We start from the raw sequence: 23,557 nt of genomic DNA on the forward strand, positions 1-23,557 counted from the left end.
TTGACACAGTTCCCATGAAAAGAAAAGCAGTTTTTAGCTAATATGCATTGTATACATGATCTATACTTCGGTATTGTGCTAAGTGTTAACATACATTATCTCATTTAATGGTCACCCGAACCCTGCAAAGTAGATATTATCCCCATTTTAATACAAGGAAGCAGAGACTTGGTCAAGTAACCTGCCGTGACACAGAGCCCTGGTCCTAAACAAAGGCGCTCCTATCAGGTATAACATAGATTGCCTAGCTCTTTCTTTGGGCAGAGCCAAATGCCTTACTCCAAGGTGGGTAGGGGAACAAGGGACAAATGTGAGGCTTTTTTCCCCAGTGGCTGAGACATTTTGAAGGAAGACTGACACTATTAGGGGAGTAACTGAATATAGGAGTTAAGTGGCAGGGAGACATCAAAAATGATGCTCTGCTCTTATGTCTGGGGAAATGGTCCAAAACCATTGGCACCAGTATGGGACCAGAGTCGATACTGGTTTAAGAATAGTGATAGGGGGAGCTGGAGCATCCATGTAGAAATTCCTGGCAGGCTGTTGGAGATAGACCAACGTTCAGGCAAGAAAACATACTCAGATCTTTTCGTGATCAACATTACACTTTCTCAGATACATCGTTCTACAGTGTCTCAGAGCAATCTTTTGAAGATTTTATTATTATCGTTCACACTTTACAGATGAGGAGACTGAGGCTCAGAGAGTTTAACTGTCTCCCAAGGCCACAGTGATAGTAAAGAAAATGAGCTTTGTTGTCAACAGGGCACTGACTTCTGTTGTTGCATTTCCATTTGTCTGTTAAACATTTTATTACCTACTTAGATGACAGCCCTCTGATGCCTCCTGCAGCATTATTTGTTCTCTTCATTTGCTATTAGGGCCTTAAATAAAAAAGCTGGCCGTTTTGTGTGCATTTGCAATGTTGCAGAGATTCTACTTAGGGCATAGGTATTCTAAACGGATTAAATAGGAAAGAGATTGATTTAATTTGTAATGAGTAATTGTGTCTAAAGAAAGTACTGTGCTCTGTGTTCAGATAAATCAGAAAGCTTCCATATATACTGTAGGAATAAACAGCAAGTAATACCAACAAACCCAAATTTAAAACATGAACGCATTTGAATTTTACTTTTGAGTACAGATATAATTGACCGTTTGTTCCGCAGACAAGGCTTTTGTCCAGTGTAGGAGAAAAAAAAATACCACTGCACTAATGTACATTATTTTCTAGAAGAGGATAGTTTTAGAGACTTAATAAACTTTCTGAACTGATAAGATTTGAATTCCCTCAATAACAGAGGTGATGCAAGCAACCTTTTAATTAGAGCTTATTCCACCTAATATCTTCTCTGGAATTGACTGGTGCACATGATGCATGAAGCAACCTGGGAAAGAACTCAAAGGGAGAAAGTGTGTTTTATTTTAATACAGTTGAAAATATGACCTAAGCGAAGGAGGTAGGGAGGAAGGCCCTTCTCAAGAGATAATTGTAACAATCTACTTATAGTCTGGCAGCATGCCAGACTCTGGACAAAGTTCTCTGAATGTGTGAACTCACAAAAAGCCTTGGGGAAGTCCTGGTATTATTCTTACCTTAGAGATAAGGAAACTGAGGCAGAGCTTCTGGGTGAGGTCCAACTCCAGCAGTTAGGATCCCAAGCCCATGCCTTCAGTTCCACAAGAGGAGATCGTTTGATACTTGAAAGCAGTTCATTGCTAGAGGTGGCTTTCCTTGAGGGCTCCAGCCTGGATGCAAGGCTCTGACTGCATTATCCCATTCAGTGCCATCAAAACCCCATGAGATTCAGCTTATTATGACCTCTATTTTCTTAAAGAGGAAAGCAAAGCTTAGAAAGTTGAATAACTTCCCCTAGAGTCACCAATTACCAAATGCCAAAAGCCAGAAGTCTAGCTCAGGTCTATGTGACACCACAGTCAACCATATGCTGATTTCCCTGCTGTATGAATTATGTTAGAGTTGTGGGTTTCTAAATGCAAAGAACAGGCAGAGCATTTCTTCTCTTTGACCAGCTTTTCATGACAACCTCTCTTTCACTGCATGTCCAAGAAGTACTGCATAGCAGGGGATTCCCTCTTCCCAGACCCTAAATTAAATAAAAGAATAGAAAACTGCCCTGACATCTCCTGCTGAATGCTATTGAGTTGACAGTGTGGCTCATTCAGAGGGCGTCGGCATTCTTCCAGGGAGGGTGTAAAAAAATTTTTTTTTATTGAATGAATACCTGATTAAGCTAATGACGCTGAGCCAGGGGGAGGAGGAGCAACGTGGCAGCCAAATTCTGTAGGTTTTCTGGCAGCTCATTCACGGCCCTCCGTGCTCCACCGGCTTCGTGCTGGGCCGCCTGCGAGCCCCAGGAGAAGCTGCAGTAATTACTCAGCTTTTTGATTGGAAACAGCCGCAGGTAGCGAGTCATCCCATTGTCCGTTTTGTTGGCGATTGGAAACGACTCAGGCTTCTTGGGCTCCACTGTAGCAGCCTCACGCTGAAATAAATGTAGGTGGAAAGTAGGTTTCCCACGTGTTCCGCTTTTCAAAGTGGACCATTCATCCTTTGAGGATCAGAACCCAGCCACCCATTCACTGAGTATGAGTCATACCCCTCATTTTAAAACAAACATTTATTTCAGAGAGAATTCTTATCTTGGCTGAGTTTTACAGCTTGTCTCCCTATTCTTTCTATGCTTGATTTAGTCTGGTTTCAATAAAATTGTTATCTTTGTAAATACATATTCCTTCCAGTAAATCCGAAGACTGCCAGAAGCATTTCCTTAGGATTGATGGTAGGACAATCTGGACATAGTTTTGGATAATTGGTTGTGGATTTTTAGAGGCCTTCTTGCATAGCATACATCTTTAACGACATCTCACATGGCGTACTTGGACTTCCTGCTACGGGAAGCATCCGGGGTTGATATTCTCACAGGAGAATTTGTATTAGAAATGGAATCTCAAAGTGCAGATGCTTTTCAAATACACCGTATTTTAGTTTCCTCCACCGTGAGTTCCATTTTTGATCCAACACTACCATTACATCAAAAAAGCTAGAAGAAGATCCAGAAACGCTTCGCCTTTTAGTAGCCAATTTTTAGAAAGACAAAACTGCAATGGACAGACTTGGGATGAGAACAGTCAACCAACAACGAAAGAACAACGGCCCTAAAATCTCAAGGGATTATGAAATTTCAGTCTTTACCCAGCATGGGGAGTTTACGATCTAATGAGGAAGACATGTGAAAACAAGTAAAAAGTACAGTGAACACAGTGAAAGACTGTGGTTGTTCTGTAAGTTCTGGTGAACTTCAGAGAAAGCAGGTATGAGCAAGACTGCAGTGGTCTTAAGTGGCTTAGCCAAGGTTTCAAGAATTATTACAAAAGGAAGTAGCCATCAAAAGGCCACTATGGGCAAAGGCATGGAGGGAGTGGCTCGTGTCACCGTGTAAGGGGACTGAATGAATAGCTGAGCAGACAGCTATAGGACAGTGTGTGCATAGACAGAGCAGGATGTTAAGGGGCACAGAGATTTTGGGTATAGGGTGAGGTTGGAGAGAAACTAAAATGATGGCTGAGGAGAGACATGAGAGAGAGCTTAGAACTGTGATTCTTAAAGTATGGTTTCTGGACCAGCAGTGTCTACATTATCTGGGAATTCTAAGTATGAGACCCACTGGATTAGAAAACAAGCAATAAGGTGCATTGTGGAAGGGCCAGTGGCTGGAGGGGAATGTACTCAGACAGAACAGAGGGGATGCACATACCTGGTCCATGGCCTGTTAGGAACTGGGCCTCACAGAAGGAGGTGAGCAGCGAGCGAGCGAGCAAAGCTTCATCTGTATTTGCAGCCGCTCCCCAGAACTAGCATCACCGTCTCAGCTCCACCTCAGGTCATCGGGCATTAGATTATCATAGGAGCACCGGTCCCTGGTGCCAAAAAGGTTGGGGACCACTGCCCTATGGCCTTAAGCCATGTGTTTGAAGACTGGAACAGGACGTAACTGTACCCATTTGTTTCCATTTTATCTGCGGTGCTTTCACACTACAGTGGCAGAGTTGAGTCATGGCCTACAAAGCCGAAATTATTTACTTGTGGCCCTTCACCAAAGTTTGCTGGGCCCTGATTTAGAGGGTGGGACTGACACTATGTAGTAGTTTAATACAGGGGAGAAGAGGAGGACAGGGACATCAACCAGCCCTCTGTCTTGAGTAAGCAACGACAAGACAGAGAACTTTGGGTACTACCTTAAAATGATGCTTCTTAACTTTTTATTGCTCAAGGTCTCCATTGTGAATGAGGGAAAGCGCATACAATTTAAGGGCTTAAAGATGCCCTGACGTCCAGCCATGGAAAGCAGGCTAACTCCAGCAGGTATTTTGGGGATCCATGTAGCTTTAAGTAGAACTGGGGTGGAGGGCAGCACCGTGAAGTTTAAAAACAGAATTGCAATTGGTTTTCAAACTTTTTAAATCATGACTTATAATTTTTAAAAATTCTTTTTTATTATGATAAAATGTATATAATGTAAAATTTACCGTTTTAACTATTTTTAAGTATGCATTTCATTGGCTTAGGTACATTCACATCATTGTGTAATCATCACCAGTATTTATCTCCACAGATTTTTCATCATCCCAAACCATAACAATAACTAAACAATAACTCCCATGGCCCGTCCCCCCAGCCCCTGGTAACCTCTGTTCTACTCTCTGCCTCTATGAATTTGCCTATTTTAAGTACCTCCTAGAAGCGGAATCATACAATATTTGTCCTTTTATATCTGCCTTCTGAGCATTAACGTTTCATGATTCGTCCATCTTATAGGATGTATCTGAATTGCATTCTTTTTTTAAGGCTGAGTAAGAGCCCATTGTATGGATAGACCACATATTGTTATCCATTCCTCTTCTGATGGACATTCAGATTATTACCACCTTTTGGCTGTTGTGAATAATGTTGCTATGCATGTTGTCATACAGTACCTGTTTGAGTCTCTGCTTTTCATTCCTTTGGATATATACCTAGAAGTGGGATTGTTAGATCATATGGTAATCTACATTTAACTTTTTGAAGAACTGCCAAACAGTTTTCCACAGCAGTGCTCCGTTTTACATTTCTACCAGCAGTGCACAAGGGTTCCAATTTCTTCACATCCTCACCACTACTTGTTACTTTCTTTTTTTTTTTTTTTTTTTTAAGTAATGGCCATCCTTTGGGTGTGTAGTGGTGTCTTACTGTGGACATGTAATTTACTTTTAAAGTGCAGTAAAAGGAAGTGAGAACACCATTTTTACGTTGATGGGGTGAGGGAAATGATTGGAGACTATATTTAAACATCTCAAGACATTCCGCCGGGGAGTGCTGGCGTTAACAGGGAACTTAAAGGTCATTATGCCAGGGGCGCTCACCTCTGGTTGCACATTAGAGTCTTAGTGCTGGTCCCCACCTTCAGGAATTTTGATTCGGTTTGTCTGGGAGAGTCTAGACATTGTTATTGTTTTTAAAAGCTCCCCAGGTGTGTCCAGTATGCAGTAAGGGTTGACTTCTTAGTCTGCAGGTGAGGAGAGTGTGGCCCTGAGACTAATGCTTTGAGTGTTCTTGTTTCTGAGCCCAGAGCTGCTGCCACCAAGATACCCATTGTTCAGCCTGACCAAGAACACAGTGAAGTCAGTATTGTCCTAGGCACATTTGCAGTTACCTCTGTGCCCTAAAGGAAGTACTTTCTCCAAAATCCGAAGAGCCAGATGATGGAGCCCAGCCCTCCACTTGGCCTGTTGGGATGGTCAGGATTCAGTAGCCATGCGAGATTTCTAGTAGTTGTTTCTACTAAATGGACTGAGAGTATGGAGACACAGCCAAGTCAGTTGATGAGCTGGCTGCCCTCATTGCTCCAACACTTTCAACTGTATACTCAGAACATTGAACCACTCAGTGCTTCTTACATGTGTGTGCCATCGGGTAATTGTCATGGGGAGTCTTTATGGGACCAGGCCTAGATCAAATTATACCAGGTAGTATGTTCTCCTCCCTCTTTCTGTTCCACTCGTCTGTCTGTCCACTTGCCATTATGTAGGGATGCATAGATTTGGATTGATCTAATCCTTGGTTCATGATACCTTCTTATCCCTGAACCCTGGTGAATTTTATTTATTACGTTTATTACTTGATCTGTTTATTTTAAGTATATAATCACCACAAGCTATAAGGAGTTTATGAGTCAACTACAAAGTGAGAACAGTTTGCACAACACTACCCTCACTTCTGACACCAATTGCAAGTTTGGAGAGTTTCCTTAACTACCATCAGGTTGGATAATTCACTAAAAGAACTCACAAAACTCATTGAAAGCTGTTATGCTCATGGTTTCAGTTTACTACAGAGAAAGGATACAGATTATTAAAATTAGCCAAGGAAGGAGGCATATAGGGCAGGGTTCTGGAGGAGTCCAAACCTGGAGCTTCCAAGTACCTTCTCCTCATGGAATCGTGGACGGCATTACTTCTTCCTGGCTACAGTGTGTGACCCTGCACGTGGAGTAGTGCCAACCAGTGATACTCACCTGATTCTTGGGGTCTAGCTTTTTTATTGGAGCTCAATCACATACAACCCACATGACACCTTTTGTTGCCAGCACCTCTCGAAGGTCTAGCTAATACCTTTAGTCATTAATTTCCTCAGAGATTAGAACTGATACCACATAGCCCCAAGCCCTCATCATAACTCACATTGTTAAACTGTCCAGTGGCTAAAGCCCCCAGGCCAACAGACATACTCCTGTCGGGCAGGACATTCCAGAGGTCTAGAGATCACCTTAGCCAGAGGCAAAGGCCAGACCTCCATTTGTTCAAGGTTGATCCTCACTACACACTAGCAGGTCCACTGCATAATCCGAGAACTGGAACCCAGGTTGTTTCATTAGATGAATCAAGATTTTCGTTTTATTTCTGCCATTTATTAGCATGGACTCTTAGGCAAGTCACTTACAAGCTGAGTCTCAGTATCCTTGCCTTTCCAGTGGGATGATCATACACTGGTCATTATTCGTAAGTAAAACATCACCATAGCCTGCACACAGAAAGCCTCAGTGACTTCTGTCATACCCAGTTTGCCCTGGGGAGCTTGAGTCCCAGGAGGTCTCGGGGCCTTTGTGGTCAAGAGGATTAAAAAGGTGTACAGTGTCCCAGAGACTGTAAGACCACCAAAGAAGGCAAGCCAATGTGATACAGCCCTAGAGGAATGACTGTCTATAGATTATCCAGAAGCCTCAGCTTTTGTTTCATCTGGCCATACAAGGGCAATGAATGCTTTAAGACCCCCTCAGAATGCCTCAGTTCCAGAAAGGCATTTTTCTAACTGGGGAGATTTTCACAGCCTCTGTTTATAAATGTGGACCATCTAATTTCTCAGAGATCCAGTCCCCTGGTGGCCTTAGAATCTAACTAAGCCTCTTCTAGCTACTACTGGCCCTTTACTTTGTGGTGTGTAGCAAAGCATATGAGAGTGTGTGTGAGGAGACAGCTGGCAGCCTTCCCTGTGGGATGTGGAAAGAAGATTCTGCATTTCCCCACCATGCCTTTTGGGAATTACTCATCCAAGAAGTATTGTGGAAAAGCAGGCAGAGTGGAACAAGGATCCATTATACTTAACCCTCACCGTGAAATGCCAAGCTTGAGTTTATCCTCTGACCTTTCTGTTCATTCTGTCTGCATATGCTGAGTTAGTTGCTTTCACGCTTTTTGGTGTGAACGGGGGCCTGTGCATCGGAAATTATTATAAATATAATCCCATCTGTTGGCCGAAGAAAGAAAATAAATTTCCAAACATCTATAACTTTCTCTTTTGTGTAAATCACAGGTGTGAGATATTGTATTGATTTGATCATGGAACCAGGCATGATTGGTAACAGATAAGTGTGGGTGAAAACTGGGGATTCACCAGAAAGCATTTGTTGAATTATAATTATGATAGCTACCATTTATTGAGTGTGTACATTATGCCAGGCACTGTGCATATTAATTTCTCCCCATTTTATAGGCAGAGATAGTAATTACAAGATTACACACTGTTGAAACACATGCCTCCCTAAACTGAACACATGTTTAATTCTGAGTAAAATAAAAATTACATTTAAAAAATTACATAGGCAGTTAGGGATTTATAAAGCCAGGTTTTGAACCTGTACTCTACCTACGCCATAGCCTGTTCTTTCTACTATATTATTCTCTATGTCCTCCTCCTTATTATTAGTAGTAATAATATTATGTTATCAGTATTAATGATAATGATATTAATATTTTATCTTGATATTTAAAATATGCCAATGGATGTGAATGCGTACTGAATTCTGTAGTGAGATCTATCTCTGTAGGGCTAAGAACATTAAATTGAGAGTCAAAAATGCTTCCCAACCCCCATCCTAATTATGTTACTGTGGCCAGTTCTTTGCCCCTTGTCACAACAGTCTGAAGGATGACACAGTGAAAGGGGCCCACTACCTCTGTCCTTAGAACAATTCACTCTAAGAGTGGGCTGAGAACCACTAAACACAGGGTACAGGAAAGTGCCTGCGTAACTGTTCCCAGCCTTCAGCAGAGTGGTGGATAAACAGATTTGGGAGTCCCAGGGTGGCTAATCTGGCATGCCTGACACTTTAAAGCAGAAAGGTATTTGCTCATGCATTGAACCAGGGAAGATCTTGACAGAAAGGCATTTCCAGCTTTTTTGAAAAACTCAAACTCAACCTCTGTTGGACAATTCATTTGGGACCTGTTTCAATTCAGATGGTTATCCCTCCAAGTGATTATTTTTCCGTCTCGAGCCTTTCCAGGAATCCCAGCACAGGCAGGCTGCCAGAGGACACTGGCTACCCGGATGCTGCGGTGACATTCCATGTGAGCCAGCCAGCTTCCCGGGACGGCACAGCCCAGCTGCAGCCTCGGCCCTATATCCTCCTCTTTCATGCCCTGACACGCAAGCCTGTCCTGTGCACAAACTTTCGCCGTGTCCCCATGCAATGGACCCCACCCACGTGACAGATCTCTTCGTGTTTCCATGGGTGGCAAAACCCACTCAAAACACCAGTATCACTGTCATCATGTTGACTAGGAACGGTAATGGCAGAAGCCAAGAATCTAAGAAAAGCTTCGCCGAAAGCTTGATGAAGGCTGTCTCTCCGTTGGCTGACAGTAGCAGCAAATAACAGAGCCCCATTTATGGATGAGGGAGACAGAAGTTTAGCCACATGCCAAGTGGAGAAGTTCAGTGCAAGGACCGCCAACACAGCTGTGAGTCTTGAGGAATCCCCTCCAGCATCTCCCTCAGGGCCCTCAATCAGCAGAATGACTCTGAGTCAGTTTTTTGCACCGGACTCAGAGCTCCATTGAGCCAGGAAGCACCCAAATGAGACTGTGTTCTTTTGGGTGGATTTAAATGTTTTAATTATTGTATTAAATTTAGTCACTATTTTCATTGCTAAAAAATCTATAGATGAACAGAGCCCCCAAAACTTATTATTCATGGTCCTAATAATATAAAGAGTAGAGCCTGTTTTCTCCTGCTTTCCCTCTTCCCACTAAAAATCTCAGCTGTCAGTGGTAGCAACCAATCCCTGCCTTCCCAGCAAAGTCCTGCTTCAAAGGAAAGCCCTTTGTGGTGTGAATCGCTGCCATGGACCAAGGAGTCCTGCACCTTAGTGCAGACTTGAACTTGCTTTTTGTAATGCTAGAGGGAGAGAGAGCTTATACAGACCCCATGTTAGTGTCCACAGTTCTCTATGTGCAGAATGCTGTCTCTGGGGTCTCACCCCTACTATAAGGTGGATCACAATTGGATGGGTAGCATTGAGCTTGGTGCTGGGTGGTGCTGGTGGTCCCTGGCTCACTTGCTTTTGAAGTAAAAAGATCCCCATCTCTCTTCCTTAGTCAAATCAGCCTGCAACACTGAATGCCACGCCAACTGGTCAGTGATTAGTGCTAAATATGGTGCCAGGGTTGCCTGGACATCTCCTCTCTTCTCTCTATGCATTCTGTCCCTTTTCTACATGAAAATAAAGAAAAAGGATATTTGCTCTTAGGCTGCCATCACCATAGTGGATCCCAATACACCAGTCTACTCTGCATCATGGGTGGGTAGAGCAAGAAAGTGATTCTCAATGCCAGTTCTCCCTCTGACTGTGAGGTCTCGGCCAAGCCTCAGTGTCTCCATCCGAAAAATGGAGATAAAAATATAAACCTCATGAGTTTGTTTTGAGGAGTAAATGAGATGTTTAAGTAGAGTCATTGGCATATATTAGATGATCGATAGATGGAAGCTATTTTTATTTGTTTCCTAGGACTGACGGAACAAATTACCATAAATCTGGTAGCTTAAAACAGTGGAACTTGGGCATTATGATAAGTGAGATAGGTCAGACAGAGAAGGACAATTGCTGAAAGATATCACTTATATGTAGAACCTATAAAAAGCTAAACTTATAAAAACAGTAGAATGGTAGGGGCTGGGGATGGGGCAGTTGGAGAAATATTTAAGGGTACAAGCTTACAACTAGTGGATAAATAAGGTCTGGAGATCTAATGCATGGCACAGTGATTATAGTCAACAAACAGTATTATAAACTTCAAATTGCTAAGACGAGATCTTAATTGTTCCCAACAAAAAAGAAATTATAGCTTTGTGACAGGATCAGAGTGTAAGCTGACACCACTACCGAAGTAGTCATATTGCAATATATGAATGTATCAACTCAATACATTGTACCCCTCAAACTTACACACTGTCATGTGTCAATTATATCCCGATTTAAAAACAAACAAACTTGTTTCCTTACAGTTCTGGGCTCAAGAAGTCTGAAATTAAGGCGTCAACAGGGCAGCGCTCCCTCCCAAGGCTATAGTGGAGACTCTTTCCTGACTCTTCCAGATTCTGGTGGCTTCACGCATTCCTTGACCACATAACTCTCTTCTCTCTGCCTCTGTCTTCACAGGGTGTTCTTGACTGTGTCTCCAATCTTTCTTTGCCTTTCTTTTATAATGACACTTGTCATTGGATTTGGGGCCCACCTGGATAATTCTGGATGTTCTCATCTCAAAATCCTTAATTACATTCCCTTTTTAAAATTACAGTCACATTCACAGATTCCAGATGGATGTATCTTTTAAGGATCCACCATTTAATCCACTACTCCATCTGATTAATGATACAGGTTAAGGTTTACATTTATCTATTCTTTATGTCTTTAAGCACTTGCGTGGACTTGTTTCTAGCATGGATTACCAGCTGTCATTCCTTTTCTCTTCTCGCTTACCCTGTGTGACAGAGGTGCCAAGTGGAGAAGGGAAACCTGAGTGTGTTGGGGTAAAGATATCAAACAACCTATTTTGCAAAGTTATCCCAGGTTTCAGCTCACCTCTCAGGTGGTTTCCTGCCTGAATGGATCTGGATAGGGCCCTCCATCCCCTTCAGAAACCACCTTATTTTGGACCCAGAGACCTACCCGGCGAAGCTCCATGCTTGGGCACAGCAGGAAGAGCAAATGATCAGTTCTCTTTGAAGATACAGCCAAAATGGAAATCGGAAAGTAGGCTAGGCTTAGAAGCAAGCTACCTTGATACAGGATGGAATTACAGCCTCAAAATATTTGTGATAGGAAAAATGTAAAAGTAAGTAGGAAATGTAAAAGTAACAAGGAAAGGGTCATCACCACCAGTTACCTCAGACCATCAGCTTGAGACTCCAAATGCTCCCTCAACACCTGGGATGACACAGGGATCCCTACCTCACTCAGGCAGCCCAGCTCATTTTTAACAGTTCTGATTACTTGCTAATTTCTGCTATATATATCAATGTCATTTGGAGCTCAGTTCTGTTTTCCTGCCTTTCACAGACAGCCCTTTATGGATGTGAGCATTGCGATCATGCTCCAGTTTTTTTGTACTTCCCCGGGCCACATATCTTCAGTTGCCTCTGCTGTTACTTGCCTGCCTTGTGTCCAGACCTCTCGCTAACCAGATTGCTCCACCCCGAACATTCCTCATTTTGTCGGTGTCCCTTGCCTTAGTGCTTTGACTTTGACAATGCCGTATATTGCAGCAGATTTAAAAAAAAAAAAAAAAATTATTTCCTTATTCTGAACATTGTACTTTTTTAAATGAAGATTATAATTATTCCAGCTTTTTAGGCACCATACTAAACCGTTGATTTATATTGACTGTATAATCCAAAAAAAAACCCACAAAAACCCTAGGCTCTTCTATTTGAACCATTCTAAAGCCAGATCAGTAGCCATTTACTTTTATTCTCATTAATCTTAATGTTCTTGGTTTTGTGCCATCACTTCCAGGTCTGGGGATATATTTGAATTTTTAAGTGCAATAATATATTAAGCATCCCTTCCAGTCTTCTGTTACCTCTAAGTATGACAACCAAAACTGATAAAATGTTTAACAGAATAGAACTAAAAATAGAGTTCTGGCATACCATTCGCTCCACGCTGACATTAAACAATTAAGGTCCACTGTACATACTAGAAACAAAGAAAGTGATAAATGAACGTGTGATCCACTTCCTTTGGGACGTGCCTGTTCAGTCAACCATGAAGGTGTCTAATTATACTATCATCCGACTCACCTTTTTCCTGGAAATCCCAAGTATGTCAGAGTTGGACTTATTTTTAACATCTAACCTAAATACAGTGTCTTCTGCCAGCACACCCTATGGATCTTTCAGTTTTGTTTATAACAGAACAGAGAGGAGATTGGCATGTCAGGACTCAGAATCCTTGCCATGTCCTAGTGGCCTCTCCCGTCAGGTCCGGCTGTTCTGTCTCCTAAATGGTCATATGGTTTTTCCAGAACTGAGACAAGCTCATCAGCCTGCATTTCTTTCTCTTTAAAACTGGAACCATGCCTCTGTTGTGCATACATGGCAGACAGTCATGGGTTTCACTCAAACTGAGAAACTCTCAGGATTGGGTGAGCTCGACATAGCAACCCAGTCACATGCCGTTACATGGGAATGCATTTTTAGGACTATGTGTCTCAAGTTCTAGGAGTGTCTTCTATTCAGAGCAGTTGGTTGTTATTTACAGGACTTGGAGTCTGGGGATACGCTCCCAAATATCTCAGCACAGAAGCATCTTGTTTTCCTATCACTTCTGAAATAGTCTGAATCCATGGTAATGGGGGAAACATTTTTTAAATAAAAAAAAAATGTGTGTGGTACTTCCTTTGTTAAAAGTTTGTATTTCTTTCTGGAGAGGATTGAGTCATGTATAAAATGTGTGATAATGGACTTTGTAAAGTATATTCCCCTATATTTCTTGAAGGTAGAAAGAACCAGAAGAAAAGGAGCATCTGCTATTTAGAACTGTATTAATCTAGGTGACACCAAAGTAAACAGCTTAGTTTTACCTAAATGTTCACTGCTTATCTCCAAGGCTCCATCAATTCTGTTTACATGTAGCGCCTAGTTTGGTTTCCCAGCACCTACCTCAGTGGATAGAGGCTGGAGATGTTTACTCTGCTTAGGAACTTATGAGTAGAAATTTTAATCTTACCTGAGTTTCTGAAACCTTGCTATGCATATGACTCACCTGGGGATCTTATGTGCCATCATAAATGCACATTCTGAATCAGGAGGCCTGGGTGGGACTTGAGATTCTACATTTCTAAAGCTGCTGGTGTTGCTGGTCTGAGGACCACACTTTGAATAGCAAGACCTTAGGCCACTGAGCTAAATTTTAAAATCCTGACAGAGAGATAGATGCAAATGTAGATATAAAGATACTGAAGATGAATGTATTCAGACTAGTGATTATCAGGCAAACCATATGCATTAAACCCTAAATAAATCTATCCCAATTCATCTATTAAGTCCCTCTCCACTTTCCCTTTTCTAATAATATTTAAACAGTATGATCTACATCTGTGCTACTTTGATAACTTAGTATTTATGTAATTGTGTGTGACCCCATATGTTTGGAAGAAATCTTTCTGTTGTGGCAGGAAAATCCAGAGGTGGACTCCCAGAGTGGGGGGCAGGGCGGGGGGAGCGCTGAGCTGTTGGTGTGTTTCAACCCTGAGAAGGCAATTGGGGACACAGAGGCCATTTGTCTGCAGCTAGAAGGAGACCCCGAAGGCAAAAATCCCACTCTTTTTTCTTCTCTTCTTCCTTGTCTCTTCCTCTCTTTTTTTCCTACTGTACTTTTCCACCTTCATAATTTACCTCTCCCTTCTTTTCAATCCTATGAATAATCACCCAGTGTACCAAGGACCTAGTGGCATACTGTGGCTCCCTCTGGCGGTTCACTGAGAATACAGCAAGACACAATCCCTACCCTCACAGTGTCTCTGAGTGCTGAGATACAGCCTACAGAGTTTGATAATGAAGCACAGAGAAGGAACGCATGCCCCCAAAATTAAAGTCTCATCTCCTCCAAGCTGCACTGGTAAATAAGAGGCATGGTCTTTCTAAATATAGGAAGAGGATGGGTTGACATTTTTATCAAGTCTAGCCCGTGGTCCCTCCAGTTCTACAATAATATTTGTGTCCTTGATTTGTTTATTATTATTATTATTTGGAAAAGATGTTTATCAGTGGATAACTTTGCAAAAGAACACATTTGAATTTGTGTGTTAAGGCCTAGTCTTAGTGGTCCATTAGCAGAAGATCAGCCACAGAGATCTTTAGGGCCAGCTAAGCCAATGTCTCTCAAATAAAGTGTAAATAAACCGAGGCACCACTAAGAATCAAGTCAGCATTCTTTTTTAAATTTACTAAAGCTGAGTTCTTTTGAAAAGTACCTTCAGAGGGGTTTTCTAGTTTTGTATATTGTGCATTCAGTCGTAGGGGCAGTTTACATTTGCATTGCTAATGGACCTCTTTCTGAATGTGTTTGACATTTTGCTTGGCTTTGAAAGGACTTTTCCGCTGCTGCTTTTTCTTCCCTAGAGCTGCCTTGAGCTAATTAACCTATTCCCTTACTGGCTGGGCCTACTGTATGCAAATGTTCTCCTTTCAGATTCTGACATACCACTCTTGCGTGAACATCCTTAATGAAATCCTGTAGGGTTTTATTGGATCACTGCTACCGTGGAGCCAGCAGGGGGCGTATGGAATGGTTGGCTTTGAGTAGATCTACACAACTTTGCTAGTTGGTGTGGGAATGTGGGAGCGTATCAAGTTCTCTTAAGGATGACTCTTGAAATCTAAAAGTAAAAGATTATTCTCAGTACTTTTTAAGCAGCGAAAAGGGGCAACTGTTGTTGATGCTTCTGTAGTTTAATTTTATTCTGTCACTGTTTTCAAAATAGCACTGTCATCATGATCGATTCACAAGTATTGGGTGTAAATTATGTGGTGCACTCCTTATAAGAGAAGACTGTACAGAACGCAGTTACCCTGGGACTTATAAAGGCTAAAGGTCGGGAGGTAAATAAAATACATTAGTCCTTTGACACATATTTCTTAAGCATTAATATTTTAGAACTTTTTACTTTATTTTTTGTTTCTTTCCCAGTTTTTAAAGTATCCCTAGTCATATCTAATTATTGAAATGTCCTCTGATATTGAGGCACCAAATTTTTAAACCTCTGCCTTCGATATATACCTGATCACAGTCATTAAAGCTGCGGAATTTTCTCTTATGTCCTTTCATCATGGTGTTCATTAGTGATGTTGAAGCAAAACCGACAAAGGCCACTAAATCACAGGCCAAAAAAAAATTACAGATTAAGGTCGGGAAGTGCAAACTGTGTAGGAGAGATGTGGGATAAATGTGTTGGAAGGGGAGAGGAGGAGCTACAGAGAAAAAAGGGGCTGTGTTATAATACAGATATCGCTGTTGCTTCAGATAGGCAAAGATCAGATGCTGAAGACGACTTCTTGCGTTTGTTTTAAAATCAGATCCTAGGCTGTACTTCCCACAGCTGTACCTCACAGCTTCCCAGGATCACAGCACGTGACAATGTGCGTGTCTGCCACTGCTGCCCGTAGGGACGCTTACACCTGCTGCTTGTTAGCCTGGTTCCTGTAGGTCTGTTGATGTTCTGCCTCTTGCCAGGTGGGCATCTGTTTGCCCACTCAGTCTGGCTGACTCGGAATTCACTGGTTACTGAGAGACTGAGATATGTGTCCATAAGAACCAGTTCCAGGTTTACTATTTATATGTTCAGGTGAAAACACACAGGTCTGATTGGTCTGAAAGTGGTTTCACCTCTAGGGTTATTGGTGCAATGGATTTTTCCAAGGAGAAATGGGTGCGGGGGGGAGGGGGGCGGGAGTGGGCGGGTATGAAGAGAAAATTCAAAGACCACTTAGAAAGGAAGAAAGAGGCGGAATGAAGTAGGTGTATAGCCTTCAATAAGGAAAATTTCAATGCATCTGCATTTTTTTTTTAACTGTAACCATATTCATTTTTAACAGTCTCACAGGTTTCTTTTGGATTTTCATTACCGTGTGAGTGGCTCTACTGGGAATTCTTTGGAAACTTGTAGAGAACAGGATTATTTATGGCTAGCTCTGCCGAGTTGTCTTGTGTCCGGGGCGGGATTAGTGTGTGTGCACGTGAGAGTGTGTATGTGTGTGTTAGGGAAGAGAGAATCGTAGAGTCAGGATGGATGTAGGGTCAGGTGGAATCTTTTGAGTAGTGGCTCCGATAGTTAGGGATTCAGAGATAACATGCTAAATAAGTCAGTTCAGGGCGTTCACTCCTAACCTGCTCCTCCCCAGGGCCTGGCTCTGGGCCTGGCTCTGAGGGCAGGGCCCAGGTGACGTTTACTGATGTCATCTCCCTGTGGGCTTCATTCGATTTTCCAGTAAGGTAAGGAAGAGATGAAGAATGAGACCAGCGTTTCTGAAAAGGACACTTAAGCAACGCATTGTCTACCTTCTAAAAAGAAAAGAAAAAAGGAGAGAGGCTGTGAGAAACATGTCTTAGGGGAGTTGTTAACTTCATAAAAAGGTATCCGCTTTAAGTTTTGACTTGCTCGATGTCTTAGTAATCTTCCTGAGGTGCTATGTCTTACCTGCTTTAATGCTGGGGCTAGGATCGGGTTTTTGGAATTAAAGTTGAAACCGGAAGCCTAGTCTTAATCTTGTGGAGGATGTTCTTTTCTGGTGCTGATATCTCGATTTCTTTTCCCTCCTTCTCTTTCTTCTCCCTTTCCTCTTACCCTTGTCACTACCCTCTTTCTTTTCCCAGATTCCAGAGCTGCTGCTGGCGGATCGCACCCACGGGGAGATGATTCCTCATGAAGAGCCTGGATCCCCTACAGAAATCAAATGTGACTTTCCTTTTATCAGACTAAAATCAGAGCCAGCCAAACAGTGAAACAGTCACCGTGGAGGGGGGACGGCGAAAAATGAAATCCAACCAAGAGCGGAGCAACGAATGCCTGCCTCCCAAGAAGCGCGAGATCCCCGCCACCAGCCGGCCTTCCGAGGAGAAGGCCACGGTCCTGCCCAGCGACAACCACAGGGCAGAGGGCGTGGCATGGCTCCCAGGCAACCCTGGTGGCCGAAGCCACGGGGGAGGGAGGCATGGCCCGGCAGGGACTTCAGTGGAGCTCGGTTTACAACAGGGAATAGGTTTACACAAAGCACTGTCCACGGGGCTGGACTACTCCCCACCCAGCGCGCCCAGGTCTGTCCCGGCGACCACCACGCTGCCCACGGTGTATCCTCCCCCGCAGTCAGGGACTCCGGTGTCGCCCGTGCAGTACGCTCACCTGCCGCACACTTTCCAGTTCATTGGGTCCTCCCAGTACAGTGGGCCCTACGCAGGGTTCATCCCATCACAGCTGATCTCCCCAACGGCCAGTCCCGTCACCAGTGCGGTGGCCTCTGCCGCAGGAGCCACCACTCCAACCCAGCGCTCTCAGCTGGAGGCCTATTCCACTCTGCTGGCCAACATGGGCAGTCTGAGCCAAGCCTCTGGACACAAGGCTGAGCAGCAGCAGCAGCAGCAGCAGCACTTAGGCAGGACTCCGGGGCTCATCGCGCCAGGGTCCCCACCACCCCCCCAGCAGAACCAGTACGTCCACATTTCCAGCTCTCCGCAGAATGCCGGGCGCACGGCCTCTCCTCCGGCCATCCCTGTCCACCTCCACCCCCACCAGACGATGATCCCACACCCGCTCACCCTGGGGCCCTCCCCCCAGGTCGTAGTGCAATACACCGACTCTGGCAGCCACTTCGTTACTCGAGAAGCCACCAAGAAAGCCGAGAGCAGCAGGCTGCAGCAGGCCATGCAGGCCAAGGAGATCCTCAACGGGGAGATGGAGAAGGGGCGGAGGTACGGGGCTCCCACCTCGGCAGACCTGGGCCTCGCAAAGGCCAGCAGCAAGTCAGCTCCTCACCCATACGAGTCCAGACACGTGGTCGTCCACCCCAGCCCCGCCGACTACGGCGGTCGGGACTCGTCCGGGGTCCGGGCCTCTGTGATGGTCCTGCCCAACAGCAACACGCCCACAGCTGACTTGGAAGTGCAGCAGGTCACACACCGCGAGGCCTCCCCCTCCACCCTCAACGACAAAAGTGGCCTGCATTTAGGGAAGCCCGGGCACCGATCCTACGGGCTCTCACCGCAACAGGCTCTGGGCCCCGAAGGCGTGAAGGCTGCCACTGTTGCCACGCTGTCGCCCCACACGGTCATTCAGACCACACACAGTGCTTCAGAGCCACTCCCAGTTGGACTGCCAGCCACGGCCTTCTACGCGGGGACTCAGCCGCCTGTCATCGGCTACCTGAGCAGCCAGCAGCAAGCAATCACATACGCTGGCAGCCTGCCCCAGCACCTGGTCATCCCCGGAACCCAGCCCCTGCTCATCCCAGTTGGCAGTGCTGACGTGGAGGGGTCGGGAGCAGCCTCTGCGATAGTCACATCGTCGCCCCAGTTTGCAGCAGTGCCTCACACGTTCGTCACCACCGCCCTTCCCAAGAGCGAGAACTTCAGCCCAGAGGCCCTGGTCACCCAGGCCGCCTACCCAGCCATGGTGCAGGCCCAGATCCACCTGCCCGTGGTACAGTCTGTTGCCTCCCCTGCGGCAGCACCTCCCACTCTGCCGCCCTACTTCATGAAAGGCTCCATCATCCAGTTGGCCAACGGGGAGCTAAAGAAGGTGGAGGACTTGAAAACGGAAGACTTCATCCAGAGCGCAGAGATCAGCAATGACCTGAAAATCGACTCCAGCACCGTGGAGAGAATTGAGGACAGCCACAGCCCAGGCGTCGCTGTGGTCCAGTTCGCCGTCGGGGAGCACCGGGCACAGGTAATGTTCACCCAGGTCACACAGGCGGGGTGGGAACACCCCACCACACGCCTTCATCATTTCCTGGCAAGATGTACTTCTTCCAGGAGGCAGACAGACTCATCCATGCTCTGGGGAAAATTAAAGTTTTCATTTATACCTAGACTTTATCCTCCAAATCTTTCCCAGCCAAGTTCTCTAAGGGAATTAAGCCCTAACGCCCTGAGACATCTGCTGTTTGTAGTGAACTAACTTCTCTGCATCTGGAGTGGGGCTAGTCAGGTACCATCTTCAGAACAATTTAAGAAAATCATCACTTAAGTTATGATTTTGTTCTGTGGTTCAGATGAGAACCTGATTGACAAAGGCTGCAGAGTCTGAGGCCCTTCTAGGGGCCATCCTGCCTTCATTCATTCATTCATTCATTCATTCATTTATTAATTATTTCCCATCAGGAAAAGACAGTGCTGGTCTGCTGAGGACATTAGATAGATGCCCAGCATCTATCTAATCACCACATCCCTTACCAACGTCTGGGTTTTAAAATGCAGGTTTTATTATTTAGAACAGGTGAGGAGACAACAGCCATTAAAACATTGTCTGTCATACTCAGGTCCTAGGAGGGGATACACCACACGGGGTGACGCGGGGAAACACCAGCGTCAGGAGGCAGAGGGGGTAAGGAGACAACGTGGGCAGGAACCTTTGTTGTGGTTTCTGTGGGGAGGAATGGATGAGGTAGGGTAGGCAGGTTTAGGATTGGCTAGTTTGAATAATTTCAGTGGGTTCTGTTCCTACTTATCTAGTACCTACCATGGGGTGATTAGGGCAGGGAGATGGTGGCCTGGAGTCTGAGACCCTGGTAGAGGAGGTGGTTAGGAGTGTGGGTGGATAGTTTGCATATAAAGGTCACTCTCCCAGGAGAGTTGGTCGCTAACTCTAGGAATTAGCTAACCCTGAAAAGGATAGTCCCTCCAGAGTCAGCAAAGCTCCCAGATGTCAGAACATCAGAACATAGAAAATAAAAGATACAGTTAAAACAATTCAAGAAGTCAGGGCTGTCCCAGGTGCTCTCCTGGGCTTGTGGAAAATAGGAACCCCAAGGGTCAGATGCAGCCAAAGTGAGTCATGTCAAAAACTGGAACTATGATTAATTCTCTCCAGTCTCCTTCAATGCACCCTTTCCTCATCTCTTAAATCTCTTGAATACATTTATTCCACAGCCCATTTGTATGAAACAGCAACTTCACTGCTCAGGTTGCTTGAGTGAGACAACCTTGGCCCCCAGTCAGGACCTTCCCTGGCGGTGTAGCCCACTCGGATAACACTTCCACCAGGGGCTGGGAAACGCTCGGATGTGCCAGCGCACCCTTCAGGTTTGAGTTGAGAAGGGTCATGGCTTAGCGGATGGTTGGGAGGGAGATCACAGAAAATCAAACAAAGAAGACAGACTAGTTAATGACTTGAATTGTTTTAAGTGTATTTTTAAAAGATCAAGTGCGATGAGGCGGGGGGATGCAATTTTCCAAAGTGTTTTCCAGAAATGCCTGTGAATGCGCTGATGTGGGATCTTGGACCATGTCAGGGGTCCTGCATTGCCAAGAGCTCTTAGCCTCAAATACTTTTATTTTTCATGGTGAAATGTCACTGTAGGCTTAACATCTTTGGAAAGACCCAAGATTTTTCAAAGTTCTGACTTAAAAAAAGAGCAGAAGTCAGTATTTTTTTTTAAATGGCATCATTATTTAGAACTCACTACCCATCTGTAGTTGCTGCTCGCTCTAGCCTTCCTACATAGATGGGGTGAGTCCTAGTAGAAAAAAAAGAGAATGAATTCTCTTCAGCAAAACTATCCTTTAACAGACCCCATGGAAAATAAACAAGAATGAAAAGTAAACGTGTTTTTCATGGTACCTTTTTCACTCCTTAAAGCGTTAGTGTGCACAGAGGTAGGCATGGAAAAGGTACCATGAAATGCTACTGGTTCCTTACCAGCATCTGTTTCCACGTGAGAATAAAGAGCAGCTCTAGCTGTGGGCTGCATCTCCAAGGTCCTGGCTTCCTCTCAAACCAGAGTTTACAGGCTTCTTTAGGTTTCAAATGGACCTGACCGGTCTTAGAGAGGAAGCTCCTCTGTGTGTTTTCCCTGCTTGATACTTTACAGAGTGAATGCTTAAATGGTAGAGAAATTGGTTTCCTGGCCAAGTCTCATTTCCTTCCTGTAGCCAGGCCACTAGTCTCTTCATTGATATCCCAGGTACAAATTAGAAGGTAGAATATTTGTCTCAGCCTGTTTGCAGGTCTGCCAGGATGGCCCCTGTGCGGTCATGCTGCTGCTGGCAAGGGCTTCTGCAAAGAATGACGAGAGGGCTGTGGTAGAAACAAAGTGCAACCCCACCACCACCCCCCCACCCCGCCACCCAACACACACACAACCAATGATTTGTCACTTCACCGAGAAGCCTATCAGAAACAGGCTGACATCATCACAGCAAAAATACTTCACCAGCTGTGTTTGCCACAAGTGACAGGAGCAGAATCAGTGGAGAATCAGAGAGAGAAGGCGAGATGGGGATAAGGGAAGAGAGAGAGAACTAATATCTGGATTTAATTTACATTCCAAGGATGGAGTGCTTCCCTCTGTAATCGGTGTCACTGCAAGGAGCTTTCTCCCCTGGCCTGAAGAATCAGTCTATGTCTTCTCAACTGGTTAGAAATCACTAAACATTTGTACCCACATGGAGATTAGTAATGTGTAAATTATTTAACTTAATTAGCAAAACCACAGATTCGATTAGGGAAATCGTGGGAGAAGGGCTGGGTTTTGTACAGCAAATGGCATTATGACCCTGGGCATAAATCCTACATGGAAGGAGAACCACATGACCTCATAAAACCTACCGTGGGCATCCCGGTGAGGGCAGCATGTGTGGAGAAAACCATGAGCCCAGGTTCTGGATGGTTGCAAGATGAGTACCATCAGCTATCAAAATTAAGGTGAGCCATGAAGGGAACCTTTACTGACCTCATGCTCATGATCCACAGGTAGACCTAGAGGGAACTAAAGCCAGCCTGTATAAAGTGGAGAGTTTTTTAAATTTTATTTTAGTGATTATTTTTAAGGCACTGAATTTCTAATTATTATTGTGGAAAGATCCCTCCAGTGTTTCTGGCTGAAGCTCCAGATGAGGCAGTGTAGGAGAAAAATACTTTCCCATATTCATCACCATCTCTGTGGCTTCGCCATACCCAGTGCAGCATTTCTCTGCACCCCAGTTCCACCACCCAAGTGCTATGGGATCTGAAAGGGGAATTCCAGGCATTGTCCCTTAGGACTGTATGCTCCACAGGAACCCTCTTTGTGGACACTCTGCAGTCTTCTCCCTCTTCTGGTGAAAGACAGGCAACACATTCCACCCCAGGCAGGAGAGAGTCTCTGCTTCCCTCATGCTGTCCTCTCTCAGCCCTCTCTCAGCCATGGGGATTCTAGCTGAGATCACCGAAGGACAGCCGCATTGCTGCTTCGGGCCTTACTTTGAAATATGATCCACTTTATATTCTCCAGGTTTGAGTCGGTAAGTCTGTGGAGAGTCCCAGGAAGGATCCTGAGCAATAAATAGCATGAACACTCACTCAAGAGGATGGGGCGTCACCTGCTTGGGTGGGAAGCAGGTTAGCTGGTAGGAAAATGCAGGTCTGGAGCCAAAAAGACCTAAGCCTGAGTCTCTCCTCCAGCGGTAGCACCGGGGCCTTTTGCAAGTCATTTGCAAATTACTGCACAAATAATTTGTGCGAATTATGTCTAAACCCTCCATTCTTGCTCACGAAACAGGAATAATGAGAGTTGTTGTAATAATGATAGAAAATGCATTCAACAGAACCAGCACACCATGTAGCACATAGTAGGACCTCGACAATGTTAGTTTCCCTTCCCTGCTTCACTTACGTGACTTTGGCCCTGAGAAGGGAAGTAGTTAGCTTCTGAAAAATAAATATAAGGCTTCATGCTCTAAAAGGAGTTTATGGAAGGAGAGACAGTCTAGCAAAACCTAGGAAGAAGGCTGAAAATTTCCAATGAGCACAGTCAGCCATTTTTACTCTGCAGCATGTTCCCACGAACGGCCCAGAAGCAACCCTACCGTGCATGCTGTGTTTCTCTGAGCATGAGCTGAACTGGAGGGATGGATTGGTGGTCCAGCCCTCCACACCAGTAAGAGGACTGACACAGAGACAGGCTCGTGGGCCTTTCCTGTGTGCCTACCAAGAGAGCCCCACCCAAGATGACCCCACCTGTGGA

General features: G+C 44.7%; 1 protein-coding gene across 11 annotated transcripts in view; it reads left to right on the forward strand.

Moving 5' to 3' along the window:
• ATXN1 (ataxin 1) overlaps nt 1-23,557 on the forward strand; it is a 372,466-nt gene that overhangs the window by 331,555 nt on the left and 17,354 nt on the right. For all 11 annotated transcript variants that reach the window (XM_023532254.1, XM_023532253.1, XM_011362861.2 and 8 more), the window contains one exon: nt 17,214-19,281. In XM_023532254.1, the coding sequence (XP_023388022.1) occupies nt 17,374-19,281 (1,908 nt within the window). In that variant the 5' untranslated portion in view covers nt 17,214-17,373. The remainder of the gene's footprint in view (nt 1-17,213; nt 19,282-23,557) is intronic.

Source organism: Pteropus vampyrus, unplaced genomic scaffold (assembly GCF_000151845.1).
Source record: "Pteropus vampyrus isolate Shadow unplaced genomic scaffold, Pvam_2.0 Scaffold80, whole genome shotgun sequence".
Taxonomy (NCBI): Eukaryota; Metazoa; Chordata; class Mammalia; order Chiroptera; family Pteropodidae; genus Pteropus; species Pteropus vampyrus.